This window comes from Rhinatrema bivittatum, chromosome 14, assembly GCF_901001135.1.
Source record: "Rhinatrema bivittatum chromosome 14, aRhiBiv1.1, whole genome shotgun sequence".
NCBI classification, from domain to species: Eukaryota; Metazoa; Chordata; class Amphibia; order Gymnophiona; family Rhinatrematidae; genus Rhinatrema; species Rhinatrema bivittatum.
The window spans coordinates 876,276-889,096 of NC_042628.1; the positions used below are offsets into that span (position 1 = coordinate 876,276).

A 12,821-nucleotide genomic window follows, 5' to 3' on the forward strand; every position below is an offset into this window, starting at 1 on the left:
ATAATCCCAGACCCTGAAATCACCAGACGCAACAGCTGAAGGACCTGACTCCGCAACTTGACTACCCACTCCGTAGTCAGAAACACCTTCCCCAGCCAGGTATTGAAGCTTGGTCGGCTTTAAATGGCTCTTTACCAGATTCGTCACCCAGCCCAATGAATCCAGGACCTGCTGGAACCACTGGACTGAGCAATACTCCATTTCCGACTTCACCCGTCCTAACCAATCGTCCAGGTACGGGTGCCCCAGGATACCTTCCTTCCTGAGCACCACCGCCACTACCACCATCACTTTGTGAATGTGAATGTCGCAGCCGCCAACCCAAAGGGAAAGGTGCAAAATTGGAAATGCTGCCCCAGGACCCTGAACCTCAGGAATTGCTCATGTCCGGCCCAAACAGGGATATGGAGATAAGCTTCCGACAAGTCCAACAGCAGAAACTGCCCTTTGCACACTGCCACTATCATCGTGCTCAACATTTCTATCTGAAACACGGCCCCCAGAGGTCAGCATTGACCTTCTGCAGATTGAGAAAGAGCCAAAAAGCCCCCTCCTTTTTGGGCATCATGAAATACACAGTGTATCGACATTGCCCCCTCTGCAGAGGGGGCGCTGGAACAATGGCGCACATGAGCTGTAGCCACTGCAGCATCCCCGCACCACCTCTCGCTTGGGCCGGGAGACGCAGTGGGAGATTACAAAGGCGTTCCTGAGTGGACAAGAAAATTCCAAGGCATAGCCGTCTCTCACCACCTCCAGGACCCCCTGGTCCGACGTGATCTTGGTCCACTCCTCGTAAAAGAGGGACAGCCTTCCTTCAGTAGCCTTTGGAGAGGAACGGGCCAGCCTGCCTTCAATGACCAATCTTACCTCTGCCTCCCCCTCAGAGGCCTTCACTGGGCTGGAAAGTGCTGCTGTCTGCCCGAACTCCGACCCAGGGCAGTGCCTACCACCTCGCGCAGGAAAAGACAATTTCTTGGGGGGGGGGGTTTCTTGTCCTCAGGTAACCCTTCGACTTCCCCAATTGCTTCATGAGCTGCTACAAATCCTGTCCAAATAGCAGCTTTCCCTTAAAGGGGAGATTTGACAGCTGCGCACCCGTCGCCAATTTCGTAGCCACAGGAGTCTCCTCGCAGTTACCACTGAGACCCTACCAAGCATCAGCCACAGCGGCCACTCCCGCCCCCAGCCCCTTACTGCACCCGGCACACACAGACTCTCTGCATCAAACCATCTGTACACCGCAGCAGGAAGACCCCGAGCCGAAACCTCAGTCTTTGAGCAGGATCTGCAGTTTCCGAGCCTGGCCACCTTTTAGAGCTGCCACTCCGGCTACCAGAATGGATGTTTTCTTAGCGACCGCTGACACAGCTGCATCCACCTTGGGAACTCTCCAGGACTCCAAGATCTGCTCCAGCCAGGGGTACAGCTTGGCCATAGCTCCCATTACCCGCTTTGGGAGATTCCCCCTCCTGATCCACCAGCTTCTTCACCGTCGTTGGGAACGGAAAGGCCTTAGGGGGTCTCCTTAATGCCCCCATGACCGGGTTACCCCTTCATTATCCAGCAAGGGATATAGCTTAGCCATAGCTCTGTCTACCTTCAGGAGACTCCCACTCCACTAACGTCTTCACCTTTGTGGGTAAGGAAAACCCCTGCAGTCCAACCAGGACCGGGTTCACCCCTAATCCTCAAATCTTCCAACACCTGGGGAACCAGCGCACCTCATTCCTCATTGTGGAACAACCAAACTATCCGAGGGCAGTCGCCCTCAGCAGGGTCCTTGCCTGGCTCCATGCGACTCGCCTGACGTGTCCCCGTCCTCAGGCGAGGAGCGTCCCAGCCCAAGGAGACGCAGGATCCCTGCAGAGCTCACCTGCTTGGATCCCCCCCAGCCTTCTTAGTCACAGGGGGTTTTCTGGGAAGCAGCTGCTTGGATCCTGCCTCCTTCTCAGCCAAACAGGCCTTGTGAAGAAGCAGGACAAGAGCCACTGAAAACTGCTCCCAATCCGAAGAGGAGCGATCCTGTCCATCATCCCCCGGCCCCTCCCTGCCACTAGCAGCGCTGAAATCAATGGGTGAAAGTGGGGGAGGGGAGTCCCGAGGCTTTGAAGCAGCCTCTTAGCTCCTGCCATGTGCTCTCAAAACAGCCACCGGAGCCTCTGACCCCCCTGGGGCCTGCAGCACCGGCCCAGCTGTCCTCATGCTCTGACCATCCCCCCATGGGCCCGCGGAGATCCCAGCCCCTCCTGAGGCACCCACCACGCTCAGCACGGTTGTACGGAGCCGAACTCCTGCCACACCACAGCCGCAGCAAAATTTCCAGCAGCCTGACTGGTGGTCGGGCCTAAAAATAGCTCCTGTTGCTGAACAAACCCCGCTGGTGTGTCCCCGATGCTAAACACCCAGCCCAGCAATCGGGAGGTTTTTGCCCACACTCACCCAGCCCTGCCTCCTGGGAGCTCAGCTGAGCAGCTCCCTTCCAAATAAAGGAAATAACCAGCAAACAAGGAAAGCAGAAAGAAAGAGGGTTACTTCCCTGCTTCTGGATGTGGAGGGAGCAGACTCTGGAGGTGAGGACTCAGAGGGAGTGAGGGAACCAGGACCCCTGGCTTTCACCTCCCCTGACCAATAAGGGCTAAGCTAGCTCAGGGGTCACCAATCTCCTGCTCAACCCGAGGGATGGCCCACGAAGGAGGAGCCTTCCAGGAATCTTCAGTCTTCCTTTTTTTTTAATCAAACTCCAGACTGCAGATTTGCATCTCTACCATCTGCTGAAGACACAAATCCTGAGGGACTGCAGGTGGCACTCTCGTTATGCAGCAGTGCCTCAAGGGTTTTGTTCTCTGCCTCCATCTGTGGGTAGGGATGCATAAACCCAGAAATCTGGACTGATCCGGGTACGTACAGGGAACAGAGAACTAACACAGCTTGTACACAATGCAAAGAATGCATAAACCCAGGAGTCTGGACTGATCCGGGTACGTACAGGGAACAGAGAACACACACCGCTTGTACACAATGCAAAGAATGCATAAACCCAGGAGTCTGGACTGATCCGGGTACGTACAGGGAACAGAGAGCACACACCGCTTGTACACAATGCAACAGAATGCATAAACCCAGGAGTCTGGACTGATCCGGGTACGTACAGGGAACAGAGAACACACACCGCTTGTACACAATGCAACAGAATGCATAAACCCAGGAGTCTGGACTGATCCGGGTACGTACAGGGAACAGAGAACACACACCGCTTGTACACAATGCAACAGAACGCATAAACCCAGAAGTCTGGACTGATCCGGGTACGTACAGGGAACAGAGAACACACACCGCTTGTACACAATGCAACAGAACGCATAAACCCAGAAGTCTGGACTGATCCGGGTACGTACAGGGAACAGAGAACACACACCGCTTGTACACAATGCAACAGAACGCATAAACCCAGAAGTCTGGACTGATCCGGGTACGTACAGGGAACAGAGAACACACACCGCTTGTACACAATGCAACAGAACGCATAAACCCAGGAGTCTGGACTGATCCGGGTACGTACAGGGAACAGAGAACACACACCGCTTGTACACAATGCAACAGAATGCATAAACCCAGGAGTCTGGACTGATCCGGGTACATAAAGGGAACAGAGAACTAACACAGCTTGTACACAATGCAACAGAATGCATACACCCAGGAGTCTGGACTGATCCGGGTATGTACAGGGAACAGAGAGCACACACCGCTTGTACACAATGCAACAGAACGCATAAACCCGGGAGTCTGGACTGATCCGGGTACATAAAGGGAACAGAAAACCAACACAGCTTGTACACAATGCAACAGAATGCATAAACCCGGGAGTCTGGACTGATCCGGGTACGTACAGGGAACAGAGAGCACACACCGCTTGTACACAATGCAACAGAATGCATACACCCAGGAGTCTGGACTGATCCGGGTACGTACAGGGAACAGAGAACACACATCGCTTGTACACAATGCAACAGAATGCATACACCCAGGAGTCTGGACTGATCCGGGTACGTACAGGGAACAGAGAACACACACCGCTTGTACACAATGCAACAGGACGCCCATAACATCTGAAAATCCAGCAATCTGATTAAGCAAAAGGACGGCGAAGGAGTAGCCTAAGAGGAGAATGGAGGGGACCGCAGAAGGAAAGAGAGGGCTGTATGAGGCTGTGAACTTGCCAGAGAAAAAATGCACTCACAATGCTCTGCTGCCGCCACCCCTACCCAAAAACAAATTATCAGGTGGCGTTGAGAGGATGCAGCACCGGCACTGACTGATAAGTGCATTTCATCCCTGCTGCGACCTGCATGGCAGCCCCCACTCAGAAGCAACAACTGGGTTCTGTGACTCCTTCGGCCACACATCGATTTCTCTCCCTCAGCACAGCGTTAGCGCAGGATGTCGCAGATGCAGGACTCTGCAAATCAGAGGGAAAATTCCCTGAAACATCAGGGGTCAAGCAAGGCATGAAGAGGAAGACTTGCAGGAACTAGAAAAGGCAATGAATTCAAACACGGACACTCCTCTAACTGGAGCCGCTGGAAGCTGCGCACATTAAGGGAGCAATTTGCAAATTGTCTACATTGGGATACAGTCCATGGGTGCTTTTTACATCAGAATTCAAAGTTCTCCCATACAGAGAAGGTAATAACTGTGGAGAAAATAAAATCTAAACTGCTCGTACCAATTACAAAAAGAGAAGGCTCGGCTTTTTCCCTCTTCCTTTGTCATCATTAGAGCCTTTTACATTAGGAATAAATCACTAGCACCCAATAATCCCCCTTGATGTACAAACCCACTTGTGTTTTGAACGTTTCCTCAATGTCCGCACTAAGCGTGCTCCACTTGTCAGCTTCCTGGAGCGATTCAGCAGCTCCCTGCATGCGGGACTTCACCTGATCCATCTCCACCAGAACCTGCAACGGGACAGACACTGCTCTGGAAAACTAAGAACCCATCAACCACGGGGAGGAGGCCGCCAAGGAAAGGAGCTCAGAAGTGAGAATAGATTAGAAGAAAATAAAGAACCCACACATTAGAAATATATCTTTATTTATTTAAAGCTTTCTGTGTCCCTTGGTTTCTCCTGTTCTCCCCTCCCTTGTTATCTGTAACTCTGTTAACGTTAAGTTTCTCTGTAAACTGATGTGATGTACACATGGTATATAAAAACTGTAAAATAAATAAATAAACCGATGTTTGTTTGTACATCACATCGGTTTACAGATAACAGCAAAAAATGAAAGGAGAAAGAAAGGCTTAGGAGTCACATCAAACAATATAAAATAGTTGCACAGAACAATATAAACAAATGGTTACAAACGTAGTACTTCCCAGGCAGCTTTCCACAAGTCCCACTCTGGTTGTTCTTTTTTAATTCTGACTTCCAGTTAGACATTACCAGAAGAAACAGAAATTGCTCATATCGGATGGTTTGACCCCCATGAATAATTTTCAATAAAAAATGAGCATTTTGTGCATAGAGTGTGTCACCTGGACCCCACTGAACAGCACAGAGATAGAAAAGGCTCTCCTGCAAGGTCAGGCTCATGAATCGCAGGATCCTCAGCTCAGCATCCTTTCAGACATAGGAAAATTGGTTCTTACCTGCTCATTTTCATTCCTCTACTACCACAGATCAGCCCAGGCTCCTGGGTTTTGCCTTCCCGCCAGATGGAGACAGAAAGTTTCACAGACACTGCAGTCCCTCAGTATTAACCTGCCCAAGCCAAGTTATAACCACACTAAAAACTTTATAGCTAAGTCCCCCAACAAACAGGAGATTGGTGATGCTGTAACCAACTAGAAACTCCGTCCCTGAAATTAAAATAAACAGTGTGGAAAAACCACTAACAACGCTACATCACATTCAATAGATCCCAAGCTACAATTCCTTATTGATTAATAGAAGTTTATGGACTTCTCCTCTAGGAACTTATCCAAACCTTTTTTAAACCCAGTTACACTAACTGCACCAACCACATCCTCTGACAATGAATTCTGAGTGAAATATAATTTTCTCCGATTTGTTTTAAATGAGTTACTTGCTAACGTCATGGAGAGCCCCCTGGTCCTTCTATTATCTGAGAGAATAAATAACCGATTCACATCTACCCGTTCTAGACCTCTGATGATTTTAAACACCTCTATCATATCCCCCCTCAGCCGTCTCTTCTCCAAGCTGAACAGCCCTAACCTCTTTAGTCTTTCCTCATAGGGGAGCTGTTCCATCTCCTTTATCATTTTGGTTGCCCTTCTCTGTACCTTCTCTATCGCAATTATATCTTTTTTGAGATGCGGCGACCAGAATTGTACACAGTATTCAAGGTGCGGTCTCACCATGGAGTGATACAGAGGCATTATGACATCCACCATTTTATTTGCCATTCTCTTCTCACCAACCCCCTGCTCGTCTGCCTCAAACGAAGGGGAGGGGGGTCCTACTAGGACCTAACAACCCCCCCTGGGAGGAACTGGAGATCTATCTCTTTTTCTTCTATTCTACTCCAGACTGCAGGTTTTTTACCACTTACCATATGCTGGAGACAGAGAAATACTGAGCGACTGCAGGTTGCACAATGGGTTATGTAGCAGTGTCAGTAAAACGTTCTCTATCTGGTGGCAGGAAGGCGAAACCCAGGAGTCTGGACTGATCTGGGTACTTACAGGGACCCGACCAATCTGAAAGCGTAGTTTTTCCTTTCACGAGGACTGGAACATGGGAAGAGAGATGCCGGCAGCCCAGTCACCTGTTCCAGCTCTTGAGATGCAATCAGCCTGGTTTACCATGTGACAGAGCTCCACTTGCATTCTTTCTCTGCACTTTTTAGCATTCAGTACTTCCTCACCAATACTTAGCAGCAGAAATACCACCATCCAACAGACAAGACAATGTGAGTAGAAGCTTCAGGATACAAGAAGTGAATTTATTGTGCAGCCCAAATTTCTGCAAGACCCAAACCACATCATGCCCAATACTAAGAGCAGCCATCCCAAAGGCAGCTTCCATAATGTCCAACAGCATCATAACCCAGCAGGATGTTATAAGCAAGCAACAAATGTACAAAAATAGTACAACCATAATTTAAAATATACTTCACAGACTACTATATAATCATGAATGAGATTGGGTTTAATTGTGTGGATATTACTACTGAATACCTGCATAGACTGGGCTGTGTCCTGCTCAAATTTCTTGATGTCTTCCTTCACAAGAATCATTTGCTCTTTGAGAAAAGATGCCTCCTGCTTCAGTGCTTCGACATCACGTAGAACCCGAGGCATGTTCTGTAGTGCCTGGTGACTTGTTTCTGTAAGAGAAACAGAGTGAGGAGTTCCCACCTCTCATCCACCCGAAACAGAAATTCCAATGTAGGGAATTCATCTTACTCTTCTATACAGAACCACAGGAGAGCAAGGTCATCATATCTAAAATAATTGTCTTCTCTTTTTGATCATGTGACTTTTAGAAAAGAATCAGAGACTGAACAGTTCAGTTGATGAAACAGGAGCAATCTTAGAGATTAACATTTTGAGTTCCACTCCATCCCAATCACTTGCCATGCTGAATCTTCTAAATGGTTTATAATTCAGCAATAAGGTATGACAAGGTGTAGATTTTTGTGAGTATTGGGTACACTTTGGCCGCACTGTCAGGCACAAAGCTGAGTGCTCAAACACCCAAGAAAGTAGCATTATACCTGCACAACACAGTCCAAATCTACAAGGAGATAGCAAAAGTGACCTTCAGATTTGTGTAAGGGTTTGGAAACATATTTTTGTTGCTCTCCAGTACCCTTTAGCTTGTCCCCTGAAGAGCCCTATGGAAAAAAACACCACATTCCCACTCTGCACAAGGGAATATCCTTCCCAGCTAGAAACAGGGCCGGGCTTCACAGCAACTGATTTCAACCTGCATGCAAAACGATATGGCAAAGAGTGAGCCTTCCCCACCACCACACAGAAAAAGGGGGAGCACAACCCTTTTCCCCTCTCAAGGAAAGAGGGAAGAGTACAGCTCTGCCACAAAGAAGGGATAACAACATCTACTTCTCTCTGGAACAAGTCATTCTCCTCCTCCTTCTCCACAAATCTTGTTAGAAAAGAACTCCCCTGAATTCCAAATACATGGACTTTGCATACTGAATCTAACTGCAATTTGCGAAAACAGTGAGCCTTATTAAAGAAATACTCCTATGATGTCCCATGCTATTTCTAAGTGGTAATGAGACCATTATACTAATTTCTGTTATAGCTATATCTTACAAATCCCTACATTTGCACTTAGAAGAAAATTAGAAGCTATCTCCTAGCGTACAAGTGTTCCTCTTTAAAAATGTAAAAACAAACAAAAAAAAGAGAGTCATCATGGAAACTGAAGGGGAGGGGCTGCTCAAAAGAAAAGTGAAAAAATACTTTTCTGTAAGATGATGGAGGGCACCTGAAACAGGCTCACAGCAAGGTTACCAGGCGACACTCGAAGCAGGGTTACAGAGAACAGAAAATAGAGAGACACTGCGGTGGCTTAAGAGGAAGAAAAACACAGATTGAGAGAGATCTGTAGCAGGGCACAACTGGGCAGGCCAGGTGAAGGTGTATTTAACACCGGCAGGTCCTTACCTGCCGGTGTTAAATACAAAGCGAAAAGGAGGCGGGACAGAAGACATTCACTTACCTTCTACAGCATTGTTGACCTCCTGAATAAAGAGTTGAAGCTTCATCACCAAGGTAGCTGCATGTCCATCCACTTTCCCTGGAGCATCTTTCTGAACCATTCGAAAAGCTCCATTCACCCAGCCCTTCACATCAAAATCATCGTCCAGAAACTTGGAAAAATCCATCATAGCCAGGGCAAGCTCCGTGCACTGAAAGCGCTACCATGGATGTCCTGCAGAGAAAAAGCCAACCCTAAACAGCAGGAGAAGGTTTGCACTCGGAGCCTGCGAGCCGGAAGTGGAGGAGGAGGAGCAGCGGCGCTGTCAGGCGAGCGCGGCTTTGCGCAACGTGCAACGTGCAACGTGCAAGGAAGCCTGGGCCGCTGCCTCTCTCCCCAGCCCGGAACCCACCGTCCTGCGGCCGCGAGGACTGCCGGGAAGCGCGTGACCGGAAACAGGAAGGACCGCCCACACGCACGCGGGGCTCGCGCTGGCACTCTCTAGGTGGCCGAATACAGGAATATGGAAATGAAAAGCTGGCGCACTGCTGCGCTCTAGTACAGCCGGATGTCATTTGTTTTTAAAGTTTAACCCTTAGTTTTGTGCAAACTGTACTCCCGATGCAGCAAGGAGTTTTGCAGACAACAAAACGTGCACATAAAACTGAGCTGCTTATTTACGATTTATGTGCCTTTTTGAATCCGAAATTCACTCTTGAGTGGGTTATAGTACAATTAGAATAGCAGCAGAAGAGCAAAAAACTGTTTACATTATCTGTTGTAAAGCTGCAAACAAGTAGCAGAAATTTAGATATTCATAGCACCTCCGGTCCCCTTTCTGTGTTTGCGCCAACTGTAAAGAGCGGGGAAGCTCTTGAGGAATCTAAGTCCGAGCCTCGTGTTTGGGGCCCCCCTGCTATTATTTCTGATCGGGGGTGGATATAGGTTTGCTGTTCAGATGCACAGCAGGGCTACTTTAGGAGAATTTTATCATGGAATTTTTTTAGGTTTCTGCCCCAGGCTTTCTATGTTATAAAGAAACCTGATGAGGTGAGACCTGATTCCGTGGACCAAGAGTTGTGCCCTGGACGGAAAGGGATAGTAACGACTTTGTACGTAACCAACGAGTATCGGCACAGTGTTTCTTATGAGAGTGCTTGCTTCTTAGTGCCATAAGACCTGCTATGTGGATGTCAATTGAAGTCTGAGTGCACCTTCATACGATGCTGGTGGGTAATACAGCTATCGTGTCTGTGAGCCTAGAATAAGGCTTCAGAAGCATTAGGTACCTCAGTGATGTAGCTCTTTGTGCTAGAATGTCCACTTCCAGATTATTTCATGGATGGCAGCTGAAATGAAGCCATTAATGTCACTTATCTTTTGTTCTGTAGTCCACCGACTACAGAACAAAAGATAAGTGACATTTTGTATTACCCATCAGCATCATATGAAGGTACACTCGGACTTCGATTGACATCCGCATAGCAGGTCTTATATTACTTGGATTTGGTCACATGTTATATTGTCTAGGGTTTTACATTTAGTGCTTCTTGGTGCCGGCAGTTTTTCCTTTTCTTGCGCTCCCGCCATGAAAGTGGAGAATCATGGTTCTAGCTTTAAGAAAACACTGACCTTGTTGTAGTAGTAGCCCGCTGAACAATTCTTGTTCCTTTCTTAAAAAAGAGGAAGAAAGATGGAATTTTAACTTGAAGTCTCTCTCCATGAATGCTCAAGGGACATTCTTCCATATGCTGGGCAGGTGGTCGTATCAAGAGAGTAAAGGCATAAGTGTGGAAGACCAAACTTGACATGTTGTGTTTGCATTTGTGCAGCCATTAAAGGGTTTCTTTTCCACCATTGTGAAGATAAAAAAAAGTTAAGTATTCAAGCGGGAAAAGGAAAATTATGATAAAAAAAAAAATCAGAGTGTGGCAGCAAATGATGAAACTTCTTACTCACCTGACAATTTCCTTTCCGCTAGGGCAGGCAGGCCAGTCCACACAAGTGGATGTGCATTCCAGCAGATGGAGATCAACTGCCATGCTGATTTCACCCAGCCTGGTACTTCTCATGTTCTTATGTACAGGATGCTGGGCTCGATGGACCTTGGTCTGACCCAGCCTGGCACTTCTTAGGTGAAAAAGAAGCAAAAAATTCCCTGATCTGGATTGTCTTGCTTTCTTCTTTTCTGTTTTTGCTCTGTATGTGCACCGTTCAACTTATCTATTATTGTATTGGGCTTTATTCTTTACTTTGCATTCTTATGTTTTACGATTTCTTTTTTTTTTTTTTAATAACTTTTGTTACACACAGTTATCACTAAAAATCATGCATAAAGCAAGGCATAACCAATATAATAACCATAAACATAAGAGATCCAAACCACACATAGCAAGCAGTTAATTAACTCACTAGGCCATGTCTAAAATGTAATTACTATAGGCTAAATAACCATCAATAAACAAATCAAATAAAAATCAACCCAGAAGCCAGTTCAAATGATGTATTTTATTTCTGCATGTCTTTGTACCTCACCTTCAGCAGTTATAGGAAAAGGATAAAAGTTAGAAATACAAAAGTTAAAAATAATATTTATTTTTCCAGTTTGGGGACCTCCTACCAGTGCATTATGCAGATTTCACACTCCTTCGATGTCCAGTGCAGCACTTTATGCTCCTTGTTTGCTTACGTAGAGAAAACCTTCCTCCGTGCACTGAAAACACAGGATGGGGCTTTCTGGCTGTCCTGTCAAAAAAGCTTCACCGAAGACCTGGCTACGATTTCATTTATTTATGTATTTATTTGTTTGGTTTTATATACCGTCATTCAGTGTAGCCATCACAACGGTTTGCAAGATTCAAACAGTATACAGATAATTAAACATTGTAAAAATAATAGTGGGAGGGATGAAGGGAAGGGGGTGAGGGAAAAGGAAGAGATGGAAATAAAGGGAAAGGAGTATGGTAATGGTATTGAGATTTATTCATATTGGATGCAGATTCTTAGTGTTATTTTTTTTTATAGGTTCATATTGGTATGATTATGGTTGTTGCTGGTTGTTGTTTCTGTTTCTTTCTTGCGAGGGTTTGATTGGTGGTATTGATTGTAGTTAGATTGTTGATTTAACTGATCATTAATGTAGACTTTGTGGAAAAGCAAAGTTTTTAGATCTTTCTTGAATGTTTTGATGCTAGTTTGTGTTCTCAAATAAGGTGGTAGGGAGTTCCATCTTTTTGGGCAGGTGATGGAGAATGCTCTATTTCTTGTGGTTGATAGGTGGGCATTTTTGATGGGAGGAATCGTTAGACGAGATGTGTTATTTGATCGAAGGTTCCTGTGGGTATTTTGTGGAGTGATTTTTAAACCTGTTTGATTTTTGTGGTCGGAGTATACTAATTTGTGTATCATGGTCAAGATCTTATATTCAGTTCTAGATTTAATAGGAAGCCAGTGTAGTGAAGTTAGTATGGGGGTGATGTGATCATTCTTTTTTTTTCCAGTTAGTATTCTAGCTGCTGAGTTATACGGAAGGCCAATCAGTAAGGAATTGCAGTAGTCTATGGTTGAAAAAATTATTAGTTACAGAATAGTTCTAAAGTCTAACGAGTTTAGGTAAAGTTTTATACGTCTTAGGATTAGGAGTTTGTGATATCCTTCTTTGATTTTGGTTGTTATGTGGTTATTGTAGGATAGGTTTCTGTCAATGATTACTCCAAGGTTTCTGGCATGAGTAACAGGGGATATTGGGTTAATTTGATTGTTAGTTGTGAGTTGAGGTGGTGGTGTTAGATTGAGTTTTTTGTCCATTATGATTATTTCGATTTGTCAATGTTGATTATGAGTTTTAATTTTGTAAGGAGTTGTCTGATTGAGTCAAGTAGAATAGATGTTTCTTTGTATGTTTCGTCAATGGAGCTTTCGATGGGAATTAGAAGTTGTAGGTCGTCTGCGTAGAGGAAGTGGGTGATTTGAAGATTATTTAGTAGCTGGCATATGGGTAAAAGGTATATATTGAATAGAGTAGCAGATAATGCTGAGCCTTGTGGAACTCCAGTCTTGAGATTAATTTTTTTTAGAGATGTTATTGTTGAAAGATACTTGGTAGCTTCTGTTGGAAAGATAGGAA

The 12,821-nt window shown here is 46.0% G+C and overlaps 1 protein-coding gene across 4 annotated transcripts in view; it reads right to left on the minus strand.

The window, feature by feature from the left end:
• Window positions 1-9,036, minus strand: part of COG7 (component of oligomeric golgi complex 7) — a 53,506-nt gene extending 44,470 nt beyond the window's left edge. The window contains exons 1-3 of one of the 4 annotated variants that reach the window (XM_029576082.1): window positions 8,717-9,036; window positions 7,204-7,352; window positions 4,842-4,958 (exon numbers count right to left, since the gene is read on the minus strand). In XM_029576082.1, the coding sequence (XP_029431942.1) occupies window positions 4,842-4,958; window positions 7,204-7,352; window positions 8,717-8,885 (435 nt within the window). In that variant the 5' untranslated portion in view covers window positions 8,886-9,036. The remainder of the gene's footprint in view (window positions 1-4,841; window positions 4,959-7,203; window positions 7,353-8,716) is intronic. The other 3 variants (XM_029576084.1, XM_029576081.1, XM_029576085.1) reach the window with 3 other exon arrangements.
• Between the last annotated feature and the right edge of the window lie 3,785 nt (window positions 9,037-12,821).